At 49.9% G+C, this 23,118-nt stretch overlaps 1 protein-coding gene across 1 annotated transcript in view; it reads left to right on the plus strand.

The window, feature by feature from the left end:
• Window positions 1-23,118, plus strand: part of camta1a (calmodulin binding transcription activator 1a) — a 247,302-nt gene that overhangs the window by 212,223 nt on the left and 11,961 nt on the right. Inside the window, exons 7-11 of the mRNA XM_068744294.1 lie at window positions 8,592-8,745; window positions 12,696-12,836; window positions 13,295-15,603; window positions 16,330-16,456; window positions 17,339-17,473. Of these exons, the coding sequence (XP_068600395.1) occupies window positions 8,592-8,745; window positions 12,696-12,836; window positions 13,295-15,603; window positions 16,330-16,456; window positions 17,339-17,473 (2,866 nt within the window). The remainder of the gene's footprint in view (window positions 1-8,591; window positions 8,746-12,695; window positions 12,837-13,294; window positions 15,604-16,329; window positions 16,457-17,338; window positions 17,474-23,118) is intronic.

Here is a 23,118-nt window from a genome sequence, read left to right on the forward strand (position 1 = left end):
GATATTGTCTTATCGTGTTGCACAGAGACACACACATTTTAACAGCCTTGTATAAGCCTGTTCACGTATTTACAGAGACTCAACAACCCCCTTTCACAAATATGTATATAAACACTGACAGAATGTGGATGCTTGCACACACACACACACACACGCTCACGGAATACCCAAGTGTGTGTAATTTATATTAGCTGGCAATACTGGGAGAGGTTGTTAAACCATGAGAAGAAAAAGTGAGAGAGGAGATGAGAGAAGGCGAGGACTATCATACTGTCCTCATTGATTAGGACCCGGTATTGATCAGAGGAGGGAGGGGAAGGATGGCTGAGAGAAGGGTGGGGGGGGGGAGTACATGCCCCAGGGCTCGGGCCCAAACGCTCTGGTGGCCGCTGCTGTGTTCCCCTCTCACAAGCTGGCCAAGGCCTTTTGGGGGATACATCAAAGAGTCATTTTTTTCCCTACCCATCCCACATGAAGACGCCACATATTAATGCATTCACACGCATTCCTCTGGACGATGCAGAGTGTTGAACTTCATGACATCGTGTCGCCCCTTTGTTAAACATCGCAAGCCGAAGCTCACGGGTTATCGCGACGAGCCAGGACCCGCTATTATTCACTGTTAGATGTGTGTGTGCTGCTAATGGCTGGTTAGCTCGGCCTCTTTCCTGTGTCCACCTGAGAACTTCCTTCTTCTGTTGTATGTGTGTGTATGACAACCATCGGGCAGGTCGCACACACACATGTGATACGTCGGCGGGTACGTGGTGGCGTGCTAGCAGAGGAAGTTCTCATTACGGAGCCCTCTCTCAGGGACAGACCCGTGTTAATGTATTTTTCCTCTTGCCCCCCCCCCCCCCCCCCCCGCTCTGCTCCCTTTGCCTGCTTTTCAGCTGACTCCGGGGTTCGCCAATCTTATTTGCCTTTCAATCCAGATCAATCTCCATCTTATCTACAGCTCCTGAATCATAAACATTTCATAGGCTCAGCCTCGACGCTGATGGACACAAGGCAGTGAGGGTTTAGTGTAAAGTGTGTCTGGACTCCCAACAGATTGCCGGAAGCAGCCTGCTTAGGTTGTCGTTGTGAAGGGGCAAAAAGAGGTGACAGTGTTTCCTATAGGCAAAGCCAGAATGACCTTGGATTAACCTGAATATATAACCCGTTTCCAGGCTTTCAAATGGAGTATGCATTCCTTTTTTCCCCTCGTTGTCCTTTATTTCCTGCTTTTCCTTTCGTCCCCACCGCCAGCTTTGCGAAACAGCAGGTTAAACTTTTACTGTGCCTGCATGTGAATGCTGCCAACAGTCGAGCAGTCAGCAAAGTGCCACATCAGCACCTGTGCTTTAATGATTAATGCCATATTGATGGTCTCAATTAATTTCTTATTACACCTCCAGAAGGCTGCGGTTGCTCCGTCTCTGTCATGGCCCGCCGCTTGTTTTGGGAAGCCTCTTTGTGGCAGCTGCTGGATGGAGATAGTTTGCTTCTCGCTACGTCACACGCGCAATTTTTACAGACAAACGTACCAAACACACACACACACACACCGGCACACACACAATGACGCTTGCCAGTATCGCACGGAAACACCCATGCACGCTATTACAAGCTGCTCTGCCGCTTGCGTTTCATGTTAACAGCACAAAATGTAGCTGGTTTCATGTCGGATATTTCTTAAAGGTGTTTAAATAAAAATAAAAAATGATCAAAAAAACACTTTAAAGCCCCAGAGATTCAGCTACGCGTCTTTCGTGCAGAGCTTTGCAGCAACTTAACAAATAAGCACGCTCACCTGATTGTGTGCCTTTGGTACACCGCAACCTCCTGTATTTTGCATGTGAACTCAGCAAGATGAGCAGCACTGCTTTTTAGGACGTTTCCTGATGCCTGTGCTTTTGTTCTTGCACAATCCAATCCCCTCCAGTCCTGCCACACATTTGTACCAGTGTGTGCGATGCTGATTTATTCCCATGATGATCTCTCTCCAAGCTGTGATTTCATCACACATTCTCATGACCTTAACTGTGCGTGTGTATGTGTGAGTGTGTAGGCTTTGTGTGTGCGGAGCAGCTCCGTGGATCAACTCGCAGTCAACACTGCCCCCGCAGGGAGGCTGAGGAATTGCCGGTGTTTGTCTCTCAGCCCGGCAGACTTCTGATAGCGCCTCTCCTCTTTCTCTGTTCATTACCTTTTCATATCCATTCAGTGCATCTTATCTCCAACCACTTTGTACTTCACCCTATAAAGCCCTCAATCTATCTTTAATATGCACTGTTAATCTCAATCTCGTTCTTTCATTCTGTCTCTCTCGCCGTCTCTCTCTCTCTGTCTCAGACACACACACACACACACGCATGCAGCATACACAAGCACGCACAAACACACGCTGCCTTTAATTTTCCATTTTTCATGTGGACCCAATGCACACGATTGGTTGCTAGGAAACCATTTGAGCATTTTTCCCTTCGGGCAGACGTTTGATTATCCATTTGTATATTTGTGCATGTGTGTGAGTTTGTGTGTGTGTGTGTGTGTGTGTGTGTGTGTCTCAACAGAGGTTTTGCCAAACGGAGCTCTGGGCCTGCTCCAGTATCCAGCCCAGTAATATGAGCGCCTCGCCACGCTTGACGGAGCAGACAGCTTCGCCGGCTCTGTGGCCGCTGCTGTAGTTTCATGTGTTTGTAGTCTGACTGCATCTATATTTGGGCATACTCGGCGTTTAACTCTACTTCTCTGTGCTCGTCTGGTTTTTCCCGTTCCACGCTGAAGAGTTGTTGTTGACGATGACAACCGTTGTTATCTATTGTTGCTCAGCAGGCCATTGCGTAAGCAGATAGCAGCCAAGTTGGACTGTCTCGCTGCTGGACGTCCATCAGTCCTCCTTGTGACTCCCTGTTTAGAAATGCATCAGCGCGTCTTTCTCCCTTGGCTGCACCTGTGAAGGCCTGATTCGCTCACAGACACAGGAAGAGACACATAAATAGCACGTCTGGTCGACTGGCGTGGGGAGAGAGGGGCGACGCGCACAAACAAATCAGACTCGGCACTGATATGAAAGGAGGTAAGACCAGAAGAGAGGGCGTGTAGATAGAAGGCGTTAGCTGGGGTTTCCTCCTCCGGATGAATTGCACTGCACTCCAGGAGGAAGAGATGAAAAGGAGAGACCAAGCAAGTATTAAAAAAAAAAAAAATCAGAGAAAGCCAGAGGTTGAGAGATGATTTAGAGGCAGAAACAAAAGAAGGGCAGCTTGAAGAGCGAGCGCGGGGTTAAGTCCTGCCTGTGTCTGCCAGAGCTGGGTAACTTCCGATCCCTCCTTTTATTCCAGTGTCACCTGGATGGCCGCTGAATATCTGAATCAACGCCATGGGCTGAGCCAAGGCCATTATGGCAGCCGGATGGGCTTCTAATGGCCTTTTCTCAGCTTGCCCTTGGGCAGTGTGGCCTCTCACTCGGGACCACCACAGCTAATGGAGAGGCTAGTGCGCCCCGCAAAGGCCTCAGGAAGAACAAGCAGGCTGTAAACTGTGAGCTGAGTCGTGGCAGCTGAAGGGGCTTCGCCGCCTCGGTGACTTACTGCCTTCTCGCTTGGCATCCACAACGCTCCTCCATATTCAGGCTCTGAAAACTGGCCTTTTGCACTCTTATTGTAATTCATGCAGATGCTTGGCACAGACACAAACACACTCAACCTTTCGCTGTAGCGCCACTCAACCGGAAGATTTCAAAGGAGGAAGGCGCCGCAAAAAAATAGAGAAGCCCTCTCATGCATGCGTAGGGACGTGAAACACGCTCACATACGCGCAATTACACAATTATACGTACATAAACATGGGCGCATACATATACGCACAGATTTACCACCCCACCCCCACCCAGAGTGAAGTAGTTCTGCCCCTCTAAGCTGAGTTATTTACAGCCACACTCTCAACTCCATCGGAGTGATTATGTGCTTCTGAATTAAACATCACAAGCCTCAGCCCCTGGCTTCCTCTGAAACGCACTCAAACACGCCGGCCTCTTCCTGTTCCTCAAAGGTTCGAAGTTCTGCCTCTCACATCTCGCAGCCGGTAGTGGAGGTAAAGGGGCGGAGCGTGAATCTGGACCTCCCGCTGTGCCTCATGCTTCGTTCGCCCTCTCAGCCACAGGGTCAATCGAAATAATTCACATTAAGAATCCCTTTGTAAACTGGCTTTTACTCCTGAGTTGTTCCCACCCCAGGCATCATTTTAGCCTCGCTTCAGAGGAGGGAGGCTTTGCTGTTCCAGATAGTGGATTGCTCTGCTACCTAGACGGGGGCTGCAGGCTGTTTTGCTGCCTTTTTTTTTGGTGAGAGTTTGACATGGAGTTTTGTTTACCTCGTGTGTCTTTGTATGTCTGTGTGTTCAAGTACTGCACGTGTGTGTGTGCGTCTGTGCTTTTGTGCCTCTGCACGAGGCAAGGCGCTAGCCGGCCACCCCCGCATTCCACAACACACCCTTTGGCAGGGAAGCGATAAAGGTTCCAAACAAAAAGAAGAAGCCTGCTGCCTTGCAGAGGTGAACTCGCGGCACCAACAGAAGCAGTTGACCTTGAAATGAGCAGCGGTGTTTGGGGACAGGCGGAGGAGGTCGGTGTTTAAGAGTGCAACCTCGGTGCCAGAGGCCAGGAGGCTGCCTAATGACTGGCACCCCGCACCATCCATCACTGTGTCACTGCCAGGGCAACTGCCCCCCCGCCTGCACAGACACAAGAGCGGGGTCTTAATAATGCCTTGTGCCCATTCGGTGTACGCAACATAAACGCCGGCGTGTTGCACGGATGTGCTCCTCGTGCACATGCAAGTGCACAAGCCCAAATTCTAGTGGGCAAAACATGCAGACCGCATGAATATGCAGTCAACCTGGCAGATCCGCCCAGACCCACAGCTCATTGCACTCATTATGCATGCATGCTGATGTGCGTGCGCCAGCCGACACACAGAAAGCTGCCTCTAGACACTCATTCACAAGCGATTTATGATTTAATGTAGGCAGATGAAAAGACATGAAGGCACAGATACATCCACAGACACAAATAGACCTGCAGCCCCCCCCCCCCCCATATTTTATATGTTGTTGCTCAATATTTGTGACAAAAGAATTCACTACTCCTGCTTTCATGATATTTTGTCCTGAAATGGATATTCCTATAGCCTCCTTGTTCGATTCCTCCAGCATGATCTATCTCATTCATTTTCCTCCTTTGCTTATTCTCCCCAGTCCTTGCACAGACTCTGAAATTGGAAAGGGGAGGTGTTGTTCCCCCCCCCTGATCTGCTCTGTTATCGCCTTTGAAGTTGCCATTCGTTAGTGTGGGTTATTTTATCGTTTAAAAAAAAATAGAGCGAGGTTCTCCTCCTTAAACTCATCTAAGTTGCACAAAGCATCCCCTCTCAATTAAGATAATTTCATGTTAATGTTGTTTTCATCCATCTTATGCAGGGGTTGTGAAAGTTGAGGCCTTCTGAGCTAGAATGCAGCTACAGGGAGAGTCGGGATCAAGTTCCGTGAATCCCCACCTGGAGTTTCCTTTTCCTCTTCTCCCTGTCCCTGAATGATCTTTGGCGGGCTGAGTCGTGCCAGGCGGCCGCTTCATGAAGGCGTTCCAATGAGATGAAAGATATGCGGCAGGGTCGCAGCAGCTTAATGAGACCGCGGGCGCATTACTTGACCACACGTACCACATTCCAGTAGATGTGCTTTTTTTTTTTTTTTTTTTGCACAAGTCTCAATTAGCTCTATCTCAGCCGCTGCTCAACATGCACATCACTGGCTCACATTCAGCATAAAGTAGAAGGTCATTTCATCGGTCTCCGCCGACGTCTGACGCTGTCTGCGTCTGCAGCTCCATTAGTGAATCCCCCCCCCCCCCTCCTTGTCTTTTGGAGTAGAACAAGGGTGTATGACTTCAGGATGAGGTAGGCTGTCACTGAGAGATCCTAAGAGCACCGGCTGCCTCTAAGTGCGTGGGTGCCAGAGAAACCTGTTGCCTGGCTACAACAGCACCTTTATCCTCTGGTTGCGATGGTGATGTCCTGCATATCGCATATCGCATATCGCATATGCGTCGCACTGCGAGGACATACTGTGTGGTCTTTTTATTTAATTTTTTCAGGCTTTCGTGTTCTGATTTATTTGCATGTATCTGTGATGAGAAACGAGTGGCGAGAGGAAAGACAGGGAGGCGCTCCGACGCCCACTCAGCAGGCCTTCCGCCCCCATGGCTGACTCCCCAAGACTCTGTTACTAATTATCGCAGCATTTATCCATCTGTTGTCGGCAGACACGGCAAACATTGAAAACAAAACAGCAACAGTCAAAACGGCGCCTGGAGACAAAGCATTTCACACACACGCATGATGTGTCGGCCCGCCTGCACGCAGTCATTGCCTTCATCCTTAAATGTGTGTATTTATGGGCTCAGGCTGACACGTAAACATCGTCGCATGCAAACACGCACAAAGAGACAACAAAACGGCATTGAATGTTCCTCATCCGTTCCTGGAACTGCATCCCAGTCTTCCCTGCACTGCAGAGAGGAGGTTGGAACGCAAACAAAAACCAACCAGAAGACTACATTACACAATTAATCAATAAGTTAATGAGATCTCATTTTCTATTTGTTTCCAGGCAAAAGCCCCCCCCCCCCCCCCCACACACACACACACACACACACTCAAACTCATGGAGAACCAACTCCTGATATTACACTGTGGGAAAAAGAAAGCAGCTAGGAGGAAATTAAATTAAATTAGCATCCTGATAGATTTATGGTATGCCTTACATTTTCATTGTGTTCTGGTTTTTTTTTTTTCCTCAGCGTGGTGGGTCTGAGTTGGGGGAGAACGATTTAATACGATGCAAAGTGAGAAAGGAGAAAGAGGCTAAACAAGATCTGGGGAACAGAGGCAAAGTTTCACTGCGACAAAAAGCAGATATAATAAAGTTACACTGCTTGTGTTTGGATTAGGCTGCCTGCGTGTGTGTGTGTGTGTGTGCATATTTCTCTATATGTGTGTACTATGTGAAATGTGTCTATTACAGTAGAGTAATAGAGTTTGTCCTTGCTCCCTCTGTTTATTTGTCCGTGTCTCTGTTTGTCTGTTTGCGCACGCTAATGAATGAGCGGTGAATCCATGAGTATCCGATCCCGCCCGCGTCCATACGTCCCATATACTCGGAACCGAATGAAGCCGGCTACGCTTGACGCCCTCATCCCAAGTATAGATTGAGGGCATCTCTTTGCTGTCGGCACAGCTGGCGACGCCATCTGGGATCACGCCGCGCCGCGACGTCCTCTTCCCAACACGCCGGCCTCTCGTCCGTACCGATGACAGCGGACAAGGGAAACGGCGAGATAACATATTGCATGTCCGGCGCTCGCTCACGGTGGAAGGACTGGGGGGGTCATCTTTCCTCCTGAAACTGTCTGACGTTAGTTGCGGCCGAGCTGTTGCCGCCCAGACGCCGAGTTGTAAGGTCATAAGGGCAGCCCTCGGCCCGATCGAGCCATGATGGGGAAGCCACCAAACAGGATTCAGCACAGTTTCAAACAATCTTCGGGGGCCCTAAAAATGTCTGTTTTGTATTTTTAGATTTTAGGCATACTTTAATCTTCATATTATTCACATTTAGTAGGTTCATTTTATTCTTTCTTCAGATCTGTTTGCCCCCGCAACCACACCCCTGTGTGATGAAAAGGGAGAAGGCACGAGGGGGGGGGGGGGGGGGGGTAGATTAATGGTACACACTGAGCGGGAGCACAGGCCTACCCTACCAGCGCCTTGATTTATTTGCCACTTAGTGCTGATGAGGCTTCAAACCACACACACACACACACACACGTCACATCTTTTTTCTTTATCAGTAGCCTTTGTTGCTTTGTCAGTTCTTGCATCTTGTTTACCTGTGAGCGCGTACATGTATGTGTGCAGTCCATTTTCCTCCCCTACTCGTATTTTGCTCCTTGGATCCGTTGTAATCATCGCAGGCTTTTATCTGCGTCCGACGTTCCGGTCGTTGCCGTCTGTTCCTAATGAATGGGAAGTGACCGGGATTCAAACATTGTCTCTGCGCTTTGTGTTACGCTCAGACAATGCTTCTCATGATTACGGGCGTGAATTGATGTCGCTCGCACCAGCACGACGTTCCGCTAAACACTGCCTATTATTCATAAGGTGTCAATTTGGAGAATTTGCAGATGTAACCTGGTAAAAATGTTTCCAGTCGACAAATTGTTCCGTTTCGCCTCGGTAGAATCATGCGGAGTTAATCGAGGGCTTCGACTCAGCGCTGTGGGTTCACTTGATAAAATGCACCCACAAAACTCACAAATAAATGAGCGGACATCCAAGCGCACATTTGGGCACGTAGAGATGCAGAGAAACCTGCGTAATGACTGAGTTCTGTTCTCTGGCTTTTGTCTGACCATCATCCGGTGTTTCGTGTTCGCCCAGCAGCCGGCGAGTTTCACGGCTGAGCCGCCGTGTCTGCATCTCTGCTAACGCTCCTCAGAACTCGATCTAAAGCTTTCCATCTAACGTCACGCTCTTTCTCTGTGTGCCTCGCAGAACCCTGATATCGTGCTCGTCCACTATTTGAATGTTCCGGCCATTGAGGATTGTGGGAAACCGTGCGGCCCGATCCTGTGTTCCATCAACACGGACAAGAAGGAGTGGGCCAAATGGACCAAGGAGGAGCTGATCGGCCAACTCAAGCCTATGTGTGAGTTATATGAAGAATTCCATTCAATCCTGTCTCGGCTTTTATTGCGTAGCTTTCTATAAAAGCAAAATGCCATCTCCTCTAAATAGGCCTTAATAGTCTTTACATGTCTGCTGGCGTGGAAAGATGGCCGAGCGGCTGTTGTTTGTGTCTGAGGTTTTAATGTCTGCTCCTATTAGCTGATAACAGGTACACTAAGTGCCCTCAGCGCCGCCGGCAGAGAGCATCGTGGGTCGGTGTTCCGACACTGTTGGATGAGTGTGTGCTCTTCCTGGAACCGACTGCGAGTTGTGGGTCAAAGTTCAGCTCTTCTTCGAGACCTCCGGCACCACTCTGGCCGCGATGATAGCGCGACTCCTCTCTGGCCCGAAAGGGAAGTCAAAAGCAGAGGAGGGCAGAAAGCTGCTTATTGATTCGTGTCAGTGTGTGGGAGCGAGAATGTCTGACTCGCCAGAAATCCCCCTACACCCCTTCTCTGACTTTCTGCTCTCCTCCTCCTCCCATAATGGATCAGTCCTCCTTGTTATCAGCTTTGCTAATGTTCTAGGAGATGCGCTGGGTGTTTTTTATTCTCCAGACCTGCCTAAAGATTGACCCAATGTTTTGGGTTTGTCTGATGAGGATAATGGCCAAATGGGGACCTTTGGGGGCATCGGAAATCTTTCAGGGAGTTGTTAAGACACCTTCCACCACCGGGCTGTGATTCGGTTGTGTCCGGCAGGGGCTGTGACTGAAATCCCGATTGCCAATTATTGGTAGTATGCAGCGGTAAAGAGGAGCGTATCAGCAGTGTAACAAACACACACACACACACACACACACACACACATGCCGGCTGCATACGGACGTAGCAGCCAGGCCTGGAAGTCTCATTATCCGTTGCTCTGCTGTGCTTTCTATTAGTTTTAGGCTATATCGTAACAGAAGGCCTTACCTCGGGACCCCCCCCCCCCCCCCACACACACACACACACACACATACTCCATTACCTCCATTGCCTAAATTAAAACCCAAGTGTCATTTGCAGTAATGTATAAAGTAATTTACTTTGGGAGTTGTTGGGACAAAGGGAATGAGTGTGAGGGGCTACATGGAGACAGTCTTGGAGGGGGGGGGATCCACTCCTGCTTTCTGTCTTTGCTTTATTATCTTCCCCTCCTCTCCATCGCTCTCTTCTTTCTCCTGGATCAGGCGGCGTGTCAACACATGCTCAGCGATGAAGCAGCATTGCCATCTACCGGTGGTGAGCGATAACGACCCCCCATCCCAACTAAGGGAGGGAAGACTTTGCGATGAAGTCTTGCTTTATTATCCACGGATTATTTTCTCTTAAATTAGACATAGTGCATTTCTTTTCCTCAGATTTCCCACCAGCGGGATCAGGAATGTGCAAACTATCAGTGTGGTTGTTCCTCAGGAAAATGTTCTTGCATAATAATGAGGGTAACTATTTCACACGGCGTTTGTTGTCGGTACGTAAACCCTTATTTTCATGTAGGTTTTATTTATTTTTTTCAAAACCTTCCCGGCTTGTGCAACATAATTGCCCTCTTCTGTCTCGCTCTTCACTTTTGATATTTTTTCCCACGATTTTCCGGCGCACAAAACATTTTGGCACCTCTAATGATTCAAAAAGACAACAAAGAAGAAGTGCGGATTTCGTGGATCAGCTGGGCTTATTCTATTCCCATACGCCCACGGATGCCGTCGCGAGCAAACTTCAACGCACACCAGTTCACAGTTGAGCCCTCGGCCGACCTCTTCCTCCTTAACGCCCCGTAGTGTTTGATGAAAAGGCGCAGAGGCTTGGGGAGGATGAAGGACCGGGGGGGGGGGGGGGGGGGTGAGAGAGTAACTCTACAGTTCCGTAGACAAGGCAGCCGGCTTGATTCATAAACGTGTAACCCTCCTTCCTGCTGTGCCCCCCCCCCTCCCAGCCTGCTGACAGATACCGCATGAGCAGCTCCAACAGACAGAAGGCCCGTCTCCAGGCCAGGAAGGCAAGGGCAAAGAAGGCCGGGCTTGTAATGCACTGCCCCACATAGAGGCAGCCGGATCGCCCACATGTGTGTCCCGTAGATCAGCCGTGTTCGTCATCCGGGCTTCGTGATGCTTCTCCTGACAGGATGGAGTTGATGACGATGCTGCTGTTTCTGCCGCTGGGATTAAAACCCAATGGCGCCGCTCCTGTCAAGTCCGTTTTAAAGCGTAACTCTCAGTGAGGAGAGAAGACGCTCAGACGTGGAGGCAACTGTATGCCAACAACCGGGTGGCGCCCGCCCAGATCAGGAATGGGTGAGGCAATTCTGCCGTGAGGGATCAAAGCGGAAGGGGAGGAAGACGAGATTCTTTGGACAAGTATCGGGAGGGTGGATTTAAGATGGTGGACTCGGCTGTCACTCTTTCCCCGTCGGCCTCTTCAGATCAGAGCAGTCAGCTGCACAGATGAACGCCTGTCCTGCTGTCCTGCCTCAGATTCCATCAGACTGTGGGGGGGGGGGTTATATGTGCATGGCCCGATCATCTCTAGGCCAGTTAAACAAGCACCTCATTCTTACTGTGATGCAAAGTACATCACCCAGATTAAACCTCGGGATTAATTCGACATTGTAATAGATCCAGATTAATGATGTTTTTTTTTCTATAACCTGCCGTAGTGAGTTGTCTGCCAAGCGTATGATCTTCTTGTGATTGCAGTCGTTCTGCTGACATCTACTGGTGACCAGATTGTAATCTGCTCAAGGATCTGAACGCCTTCAAATCCGATCCTAATCGGCGTCATCCCATCGTGTCTCATTGTGGGGGGGGGGGGGGGGCATTACCCTCTCCCTCTCCCTCTGTTTTCATCTCCTTCAATCTCATATGCAAACAGACAGGCCATTTCTCAGTGTTTATCATGCTTTAAACCAAACGAGGGTGCTGAAGCGTTGGGAACTTGTTTGATAGTATAAAAAAAATGCTCCAATCCTGGACTAATGGTTTTCCCACTTGAGAGCTCGAACATCACGCCTCTCGGTGAAGGCTACCTACCTAACAGCCGCTACACAAACGATTTGTCTCATCAGAAGTGGCGGCTGGCTGGCAGGCGGAGTGATGAAAAGCATTACGAGTCGCTAGCGAGGCGTGACTGAGGCGAGGAGTGGAGTTTAACAAGACAAAGCCTTTTCGGTTTCCCTCGGAGCTCCATCAGTAGGATCTTGGTGTCGTTTCTCCCTCGGGGCGTCCCCCGTTGTGGGTCAGAAGAGGGCGGAGATTGAACGGGCTGGGCTTTCGGCCACCTTTAGCGGCTCTCGCAGAGGGCGATGCCACAGAGTAGCAATAGGCCATGGCACATGGGAGAAAAAGGGCAAATGTTGAGACAGACTGGAGGAGATCAGCTGTTCCGGAGAAAAGATATTGGCATTTGGAGTTGTTTTAATATGATGGGGAATACCGGATGGCTAAATGAAACTGTTCCCTATGGCTTTTTATTTTGCCTGCATGGAAGCCATCTTTTATAGTGAATGTTCCCCAATTTCTGTGTGATCGCCTGGCTGGGCAGGTTTTAAGCTTGTTGGCTGTAACACAGAATTAACACACACACACACACACACACATGCATGCACATCATAACGCTGACTTGCAGCTCCGGGGGGGCAGACCGAAAACCGACATCTGATCGTCCCATGAAATGACGAAGCGTGGAACAGCTGCAGAAGCCCCGTTACCATTTCAGTTCACACCGTGCTGAAATAATTTCTCTGTTGTTGGACACCACGCACGCAATAGAGGCATGCAACGGTGCGATAGTTTCTTTTGACCGCCTGCACACCCCCTTTTGTGCACCCCGCTTCATGCCCAATGAGCAGCTACAGCTACACAGAGAGCAGAGGGTGGGGCAGGGGGGTTGGCGTGGCTGGTGGTCTGGCGGGCTGGCTGACATCTCTGTCTCCTCCTCTCTCTCCTGGCAGTTCATGGCATCAAGTGGACTTGCAGCAATGGCAACAGCAGCTCTGGCTTCTCAGTGGAGCAGCTAGTGCAACAGATTCTGGACAGCCACCAAACTAAGCCACCCCCCCGGACTCACAACTGCCTCTGCACGGGGACCCTTGGTAAGGGCTAGCGGGTCGGGGAGGAGTTGTCAGCAGCAGCAGCAGATGCTGTCGGTTCAGATCAGAGAGGGCGTTTAGTGCATTGGTTTATTGCTTTTATGTACTGATAACCGCTGCTCTCCTGTGTTATGTTAGTAAATCAAATATTTTCAGATATTCATGACGGTCAGGAAAATAACAAATCAGTGGTTTACAGTTCTCTAAAACAAATTACCGTGCAGAACCTACAGTTGGATTTTTTTTTTTGACACACTTGACGGTACAAGCTCCACCAAAGCCTCCCATACATTTCACTCACCGTACGCCATTAATGAGGGCCGACGTTGTCATTCCCAGCAGAAACGGATATGAATTGGGACCAAACAATATGGAACTCCATTCCATATTGTTCCATGTCTTCTTTTTTTCCTCACCCGCCTGAATCCCAACCCTCTTTTGTTCCTCTGTCCTTCTTGTAGGTGCAGGGAGCAGCGTGCACCACAAATGCAACAGCGCCAAACACCGCATCATCTCCCCTAAAGTGGACCCCCGCTCTGGAGGCTACGGCAGCGCTCACTCAGAGGTACAGAACAATGACGTGTCAGAGGGGAAGACCGAGCACAATGCCCACGGTGCGGGCAAAAGCACCGGCGGAGGGGGCACCGCCAGGGAGAAGCGCAACGGCAAAGTCCACAAGCCCGTCCTGCTGCACCAGAACAGCACAGAGGTGTCATCCACCAACCAGGTTGAGGTTCCCGACACCACGCAGAACTCGCCTGTCTCCATCAGCAGCGGCCTCAACAGCGACCCGGACATCGCCGACAGTCCCGCGGTGACAGGGATGGGTCACGTGGCGTCTGTCATGTCCGGCATCTCCCAGAGTGTCTACATGTCCGAAGCCACTGGAGACCCCGTCTACAGCATGTCTCCTACTGGGGGCCCCAACAGTCACTTGTTGGGGCCGGATGCCACCTCGCAGGGCTTGGTGTTGTCCGTGACCGCCGATCGTCACAAATTTGCCTTCCCAAGCGGAGGAGTGGGAGAACCCGGGACAACCACGGCCGGCGACAGCTTATCGATGCTGTCTGCCGCCGGGGTGTCGGAGGAACTGGCGCTCTCCAGCAGTCTGGACTCTGGAAACATCAAGATCCCAGAGACCAACATGAACTTTGATCCCGACTGCTTCCTGAACAACCCAAAGCAGGGCCAGACCTACGGAGGCAGCGCGATGAAGATAGAGGACAACTCTTCCTCAGCCTCAGCTTGTTCCGGTGGCAACAGCGCCACCAATGGCAGGCTGCAGCGCCCCCCCGCCATGTCCGACAACGGCTACACCTTCAGCTCAGCTTTGGTGAAGAACATCAAGACAGAAGATACCTCTTTTGAGCAGCAGCTGGCCACGGAAAGTGGCTACCAGGTGGGCGCAATGGTAAACTGTGGCAGTGGAGTGTCTGTGTCATCCGGCGGTGGTTCCGGCCAAGGCAGCCTCAGTCTCACCCCGGCAGGCTCCCTGCTTCCTTCCGGTGGGGGTCTGAGTCCTAGCACGACGCTGGAGCAGATGGATTTCAGCGCTATTGATGCCAAACAGGACTATACGTCTAATGCTACCACGGTGAGCTTCGGCCAGACCATGTCCAGCACTCACTTGCAACATCAGAACCGTTCCCCCAACTTCTTCCTCCAAGATGCCCCTCAGACTGGCCGGGCTCAGCAGGGGCGATCCAGCATGGGTCAGAAATCACACTTAATGGAGCACAACTCCCATGACTCTGGCGCCTATATGGGGATGGCAGTGGTGAAGACGGACTCCCCTGGCAGCAACGGCCACCTTCACCACCACCACCACCACCACCACCACCAGGCTCACCAGAACCAACACGGAGCCAACTGTAATGGGGGCTCACCCACAGAGGGGCCGGGACAGGCTGGCTCTCTTCAGCTCCTGCAGTACCAGGGGACTTTCCCCGGGCTGGGTTCTGAGCATGAAGAGGTGGTGGGCCTCGACCAACCTGGCAGCGTGAGTTCAGCTCAGTCTGGGATAACTGAGAACGGAGCCGAGAGTCTGCTCAAGCCAGGAGACCACATTCAGACCTGTGGGGCAGGAAACGGAGAGGGCGGGGCCACGGAGCACTACCTGCAACAGGCTTCGGATGGCGGCGCAGCTGGGCCTGTAGGAACAGGAGAAGGGGTGTCAATCCACAATGGAAGCAACAGCAATGACTGCAGCACCCGCTCCCAGCAGCAGCTGCAACCTCTTCTCCACAGTGCAAGCATGGGACTTTACAACACTGTAGGAGCCCACCAAGGCCTCGGAGGGGGGGCCACTAGTGGAGCAGCAGGGGGAACAGGCATGGAGATCAGTCTGGATCACTTTGACATCTCTTTTGGGAACCAGTTTTCCGACCTTATCAATGATTTCATCTCAGTGGATAGCAGTGGAGCCACCATGTCAGCCGGAGGAGCCCTATATGCGCACCAGCTAGTCACGTCCCACAGCTCTGACAACCAGAACGCAGCTGGTGGGGGCCCCCAGCAAGGCCAGGACGATGGAGGGGCCAGGGGCCCCGGTTACAACCCCTCGGAGGTCTGCCTTCAATCCTGCTGTAGTCCGCAGTCTCTCAGCGGAGGGGCTGGAGCAGGGGGGAGCTCGGGCGAAGCCGGAACGTTGTCCTACATGAATGTAGCAGAGGTGGTTTCTGCAGCTGTAGCCCAGGGAATGGGGATGCTTCAGGCCACAGGCAGGCTGTTCATGGTCACCGACTACTCCCCCGAGTGGTCCTACCCCGAGGTAAGCCAGTCTTTCTTGCTTTTTCCAATCTTGTTTTTGGTGCAGTCGGTACCACGGTTACCTTAACAAGAAGTTCCTGGTTTCAAATCCACCTGAGAATCTAGGCTACACACACACACACACACACACACACACAGTGCAAACTTACACAGCAAATGGCATTCTAAGCTAACTTACTGTTTGAACAATTTAGCAAGTCCATCATTATCTGTATGAATCCTTGATGCAGAAGCGAAAAAACTCTCTTGGAAAAACCTGCTGCATGAATTAATAAATATTTTGATGATATAATCCCTGCAGGTTTAAAATTCCCGAGAATGATCAGTATTTTGCTTTCGAGTAACCTCTTCATACACAAAAAGTGTAATAAAAAATGGTAAAACTTTATTATGTACTGAAGCAAGCCAATAAAAAAAATACTCATTAAGACAAAAATGCAGCAGGAAAGTTCACGGAGAGGTCAACAGGTTGTGTAGAAGTTTGGGACGTCGTCCTTTAAATCTGGGCATGATGCAGCGCTGTGAAGGTTGAGCGTGGAAGAAAGGTGTGTTATGACATGGGTTTCCCACACGATGGCAGCACACACCGGATAAAGGAGCTATTTTCGTGTCATTGCTGCATTTGGACTCCAGATGGCAGAGTGCACCAAATAGTGTAACCAGAGCCCATCAAGCTGGACCTAATCAGCAGGGCAGAGTTTGTTTTATTCACCTCTTTGTCTTTCAGGGTGGGGTTAAGGTGCTGATCACCGGGCCCTGGCAGGAGGCCAGCTCGAACTACAGCTGCTTGTTTGACCAGATTTCAGTCCCGGCCTCTCTCATCCAGCCCGGGGTGCTTCGCTGCTACTGCCCGGGTAAGACAAAAGAGACGTCACGCACACTTCAATGAGAGGAGAAGGGACTTCCACAGGGAGGGTTCACACATCATTCACAAACCGGGGCGCAGAGTGGCGCAGTGGGTGGCGCGTAGCTTGCCTCACAGCAAGGAGGTCACAGGTTCAAATCCAATCTTTCTGTGAGGAGTTTGCATGCTCTCCCCGTGTCTGCGTGCGTTCTCTCTGGGGTCTCCGGCTTCCTCCCACCTCCAAAAACATGCAAATTGGTTGTTAAATTGTCCGTAGATGTGCGTGAATGATTGTCTGTCTATGCGTGGTCCTGCGATGGGCTGGCGACTAGTACAGGGTGTACCCCGCCTCTGGTGGCAGACCGAGACTGCTGGGCTAGGCTCCCACGACCCGGATTTCGGATTAAGCGGTTGAGAAAATTAATGAATGAATGAATGAATATTGTGGCAATAGGGGCAGGGCCTCTGGATGTTTATAAGATATATAATTTAGAATTCATGTATTTATGACAACACTTTATAACAACACGCAGGTAATCAGCCAGATATGAATTTTGGGAGAGATGCAGTTGCTTAATCTCAACATCTAGATATTAGAATACCTGAAATCCAAGTCAATTTTGTAACTGTGTCCAAAAACAACTTGCACAGCAACTGATGAGTCATGCTGTCAAGTCCTGTATTATAATGTACTTCCTTAAATAACCTGAAGATATTAGCGGGGTTGGGCTGATGTGATTTAGTTGTGCAATTTAAGACCTGTATTATATATTTCAGTCGTATTTGTATGTGGAATATTGACCATCTGATGAGGTAGCAGGGGATTTATTGTATACTTCGAATGTACTGAATCTTTAATGGCCTGAATTCTCATTATCCCCTCCCTCCCCAGCTCACGACACGGGTCTGGTGACGCTACAGGTGGCTGCCAGTAACCAGATCATCTCCAACTCTGTGGTGTTTGAGTACAAGGCCCGCGCTCTTCCTTCACTGCCATCATCTCAGCATGACTGGCTCTCGCTGGATGGTAGGTCCCGCCTCCGTTTGCACCCTTTTCTTTACTAATGACATGTTTACCACACTCCTACGACTCTAACTTCCCTATCTGGCTCTTCATTATTATTATCATGGCTTTATTATTCTTATAAATGTTGATTAATGATCTGCTGGACCAACATGCAAAACAAATCTTCCTCTAACTTTGCCTCTGCGTGGGTTTCCTCCGGGTTCTCCGGGTTCCTCCCACCACCAAAAACATGCAACTTAGGTGAATTGGTGACTCCAAATTGTCCATTGATGTGAGCGCGCCTGGTTGCTTGTCTTTCATGTGGCCCTGCGATGAGCTGGCGTCTCATCCAGGGTGTATCCCATCTCTCGCCCGTAGCCAGCTGGGATAGGCTCCAGTAACGCCGAGGACCCAGAAGGGGGCATGAGAAGATTACGTTTGTCTCTTCTACAAGAAAATGGATGGAGGCAGAAAAGCTTTACACAAAACCTCAAAATGTTATCTTTGCAGTAGTTTTTTATTTTTTTCTCCTGGACAGATTTGTTGTGATAAATACCACATTATTGTAACTCAATGATGTGAATCGGGGTACACAAATAAAACGAATGCATTGTTTATTCATGAGAGTGGAAGTGTAATCAGCAATTTTAGAATGACGGATGAGCTTTAGTTTCCCCTTTTTTATATTGGAACTCGCAGAAGGAATCCGGGCACGCTGTCTGACTTGCAGGATAACATTGAGTGCGACATTTCGGCGCTAAACCATCAGGCAGATGATAAAGTTGATGAATGGGATTCTGCAAGAGGGAATTCCTTTTGCAAGCTCTCTCAGCTCATCTGTCTCCTCCACCCGCCGCCTGAAAATATATGTGCAAGGTAGTTTTTCATTTGGCCTACAATGAGTGTTGGATGATCGCTTGCATGAAGTTCACCTTCCAGCCACAACATTTGCAACCGACAGAACATCAGATTCCCTGGAAAGACTGGGGAAAAAGCTTTCCAAAGGTTCGAGTTGGATGCAGGACCTCCAGGTAGCTGATGGTTGAGACCCGAATGACTTGAGCCCAACCCTGCATGTTCTGGTCCTCAGAACTGGCCACGCAGTAGTGTGGAATTAAATATGGGGTGTACGAGGTGTGTGCACACTGCTCCGACATCTCCAAGCAACTTTCATGGGCTTTGCATGTGTTTTTCCATAGCAGGGATCATCTACTGAACTTTAAAACCAAAACACAACCAGTTGCATTTGATCCCAATCACTCGAAGAAGCTCAAATCAGAGGATCAATGTGAAGAAAGCCACGCCCCTCAACCGCCAAATGACCAACAGTCCCAAAATTCAATGATTGATTTGTAAAAGTCGTCCCTGATGTTGCAATGAAAGAAAAGCAGTTTGATTTATTATTATTATTATTATGGCATTATTTGATCCTAATTGCGACTGTACATAAGCTGTAATATTCTTAAATGTATTCATAGTGCATAAATGTTTCATTGATGTCGTGATTATCATTTCAAACACGCCACTCGGCCCCAGAGAGATGATTAGCGAGTTAGCTTTGAAGAAGTGACACATTTTCTCCTTCACTTTATCGTCTGCTTCTCTGAGACGGGAAAATGAAACGATTCAAGATGGAGAAAGCTGCGTTTAAAAGTCAATCCAGCAAGAGAAAGCTGTCTTACCTCGCCGACGTTACAATGAACCAATCAGATGTTGTGTACATTCCCCCCCTGAGGTAAAGACTGAGTGTGATTCTGTATCTAGAGGTGAATCTAATAATCGGCGCTGCATTATTAGATTCTTTTCAAATCGGGTCTGTTCAGCAGAATGCAACGAGTGGAAGTCGTATGTTTGCATGTGTGTGTGTGTGTGTGTGTGTGTGAGTGTGTGTGTGCTGAGACGTGTTGCTGCAGTGCTCGAGCATTGACGGGATAAAGTAGGGCACGACGAAGCTATAGGCTCACAGGACCGCTGCATTGCAGACGGCCCTTTGGGGGGGGGGTGGGAGTGATTAATCGAGAGCTGGCGGCGTCCGTCCTCGCCGATGCCGGCGGATCCCTCCACCATTCATACCCTTCTGCCTCGCCGGCCCATTCACAGAAGCAGTTCAGGAGGAGTTGACTGTCTCAGGGACAACACAGCCCACTTCTTACTTAGATTAACCCCTTAGCTGCCACATTTCACTGTTGTTTTTTTGTTTTTTGTCTCTCGCCAATCTGCAGCATCCTATCTGGGAATGACAGCATTATGGGATTTCTAGTTGGGTGGTGGTGTAGTGGTTAGTGCTGGCCGCACAGCGAGATGGTACCAGATTTGAATCCTATCTGTGTGGAGTTTGTGGGTTTTCTCCGGATTCCTCCCGCCTCCATAAACATGCAATTCACTCTAAAATTGTCTGTCTGTGTGTCCCCGCGATACTCTGGCGACGCGTCCGGGGTGCACCCCTCCTGTCACTTCTAAGATAAAAATGCAGTTAAATGCAGATTGTGTGATATAAGGGTATCTAGAGGTGTTTGCAGTGTTTGTCAAAACACTGAAATCGTGTGACAAACCATCAGAATATGACACACACACTCATTTCTGAGCATTTAAGTCATGCAACATGATGTCAAGGTGATGCTGGGCCAGGTGTGTGAGAAGGCAGAGCAGAAGGCTTCCGCCCTTGATGCACATGATGGATTCTTACAGTTGTTTTCCCGTCAAAATTAATGTTTCTGTCATGAGATTTAGACCAGATAATGAGTTTTAGAGGTACTTGAATGAAACATGGCGCGTTATTAGACCAGTGTCCACGAGAGAAGTGAGAAGCGCTTCACAAATATGGAGAAACTTTCCTTGCAGTTGCTGTGGAGAACAGATTCGCGCTTTTTTTAACCCCTGCTGGGTCGCCTGATTACTGTGGGCTCCTTACAGAAACGTGCCGCGCGTATTTGTCTTTTTCCAGTGCGGTATTTAACAGCTTTGTGATTTTCTTCTCCCACGGAAGACTCCGCTATATGCTATGACGTGCTAATGGCACCGCTGCCTGCCTTGCCTTGATTTGTCATAATGCAGAGTGGGGGAAGGGGCGCTTTCCTCTGCAGCACTGCAGGTACGGAGCCATGGGCAGGACGGGGCAGCAGCCGGAGCTGCAGAGTGCCCACCGGCACCGTCCGGAGCTCACATCCCACGACTGGGAGAGGTTCGCTGGGAACTGCCGGCGTGTAGCTCCGGTATACTGGCCGGTAACGGAGCGTAATGACGGCACGGACTCTGTGCGTAACGAAAACAACCGGGCAGACCTGTTCACACACACACACACACACACACACACACACACACAATGCAGGGACGGAGGAGAGGGCGGGCTTTTGGTAAACACATGAAACTACCACAAACAGAGCTCGACTTGCGTAAAGGCGGCATCTAAATGGATTTAGACGTCTTTTCAGCGGTTGCGCCGATTTCCTCCGGTGTGAGAGACTCCGCGCGGGGCGCGCGCGCGCGCGGTGAACCGATCTCACCCGCAGATCGGAGCTATTTAAATCGCTGCACTTCTTGATGTCAGTAGAGAACAAACATCCGCCGGAGTTTACACGATATGGGCGCGAAGCTCTACCGTATACACGCACGCGTAAAACGGGATCTAGGGCGTCTGTTTACCGGCGGCACGTGCGCGCGACGCCTCCGAGCGTTTGGTATTTGTCATTTTACTGCAGGCTGGGAACGCAGGGACGACGAGAAACACGAGAAGCGCGTGTTTGAGCGAAACAAGTAAAGAGGAGGGGGGGGCGGGGGGGGGGCTGCTGGACCATCTCTCTCTCTCTCTCTCTCTCTCTCTCTCTCTCTCTCTCCTCTCACTTTGTTCTATTGTTGATGAGTGCTCTGTTGAGATTGAGACTCAGTCCACACCGAGGATTCTATGTTTGTATTCAGTCTTTCTCCGCGTCAGCAACATGCGGTACCCCGGGGGGGGCGGGGATGGGGGGGGCAAAAGCTGCGGTTTGAGTGAGATGCACCTCTGGTTGGACTTCTTTGGGTCAGGACGCCCCGCTTTTCTTAAAAGAGGATAGAGTCCGTGTTTTTGCCTTTCAGGTGGACATCAATGGAAAATAAAATAGAAGGTTAGAAGTGTTAAGTTCAATCTGTGCAGCTGTTTGTGTTTGTGTTGATTGTGTTTGTGTCATCGCGCACGCTCATCCCGCACGCGTCCTCGTGTCTCGGTGTGGTCCCGCCTCGTTTGCGCCGTAGCGGAGTTTGGAACAACCTCCCCCCCCTGTGGAGTGGCGGTTCCCAAAGTGCTGGTACTTTTTTCTTCCACGCTGTTTGACTGTGGAGACTGTTTGACAGTTTGCGTGTGTCTGCGTGAACGCCGGTGCTGCTGCTGCGTGTCGGGCCGGTCGCCAGCTGCTTCACGTGGGAGGCTTGTCCCGATGCTGCTTCAGGATTGTCGGTTCCAGCGTGTCCTCCTCCAGTGGAATCCACTCCGTGGGGCTTCATTGTAGAAGTCGAGGCTGACCTCGTGGATTCGCGTTTCAGCACCACAGATCTGTGGACAGCGACGTCGACCCCGTTCAGCCTAAAAACTTTGTTTTAGCTGAAGATAATGAAACTAAAACACCTGAGAGTGGTTTACCTGTTGCTTGTCTGTGCAGGTGGGGCTTCATTCAAGGGATTTAATGAGATCAATCACAATTTAAAAAGTTGAAGATGCAATGCAACAGACTCTGATACACGTAAGCAGCTGTTTGACATTGTTCTGCTGGCGTGACCATTGCAGTCATATTATGGTCGCAGATTAAAAACACTGTATTGTAAGTTTGTGTGACTTTGGAGGGCACTGTGTTACCCCAGTTCAAGCTTCCTGTATAATTACAGAGGGGCCTCCTTTTAATTTGGTTGGCCTCTGTCCTATTTCTTAGTAACATAGTTCCTGCATTTGCAACCAGTTTAAACGTATTATTTGCACATCTTGTCTTCGCTATGACAGTATGACATACGAGCCTGCGATACGACTGATCAGGAGGTGTTCTGTGGTTAAATTTAAATGCTGGAGTTCATGGTTTATGGGGGGGGGTGTGTTAGTTATACATCAACTTGTCTGTGTTAAGACTCCAAATAGCTACTGTTGCCCACTGAGCTAAAAGGCTCCGGTGGATTTATAGAGCATGAATTATGATGTGTGTTGTAAAGTATTATAATTCGTGTTTTGTCTTAGCTTGGATATTTCGGGGGGGGGGGGGGGGTCTGGACACACACGTGTTCCTGCTGCCGTTCGGTCGAATGAAACCAGAGAGGGTAATTTAAATAACTTCACCTCTGACACGCATTAAAACACGATTCGATGTTTCAGGTCTCCATCTCTCCTCCTCCTCTCTGTCCGTGCTTTTGGACGGCTCAGTGTTTTGGCTATAGAATAGCGTGCCGCAGATTCATTTCCAGCCTGTGCCGATGGACTAAAATGTGACTCGAAGTACTTTGCTGAAAAGGGTTTTTCGAGAACGAGCTGAATTCGAATCCAGTGCCTGCATTTAGCCCAACTGTGTTGTCTTACTATTAATGGAACGCTGTGGAGACGTCCTGTCCCTGGAGCCTTGCTGTTTCATATCAGATTGATTCATCTTCAAATGTATTTCTCATCTGCACTGCTGCCTGCCTCCCCATGTGTCGAGCTGTATTTAGCTGTT

The sequence above is a fragment of the Brachionichthys hirsutus genome, chromosome 2 (genome assembly GCF_040956055.1).
Source record: "Brachionichthys hirsutus isolate HB-005 chromosome 2, CSIRO-AGI_Bhir_v1, whole genome shotgun sequence".
Lineage (NCBI taxonomy): Eukaryota > Metazoa > Chordata > Actinopteri > Lophiiformes > Brachionichthyidae > Brachionichthys > Brachionichthys hirsutus.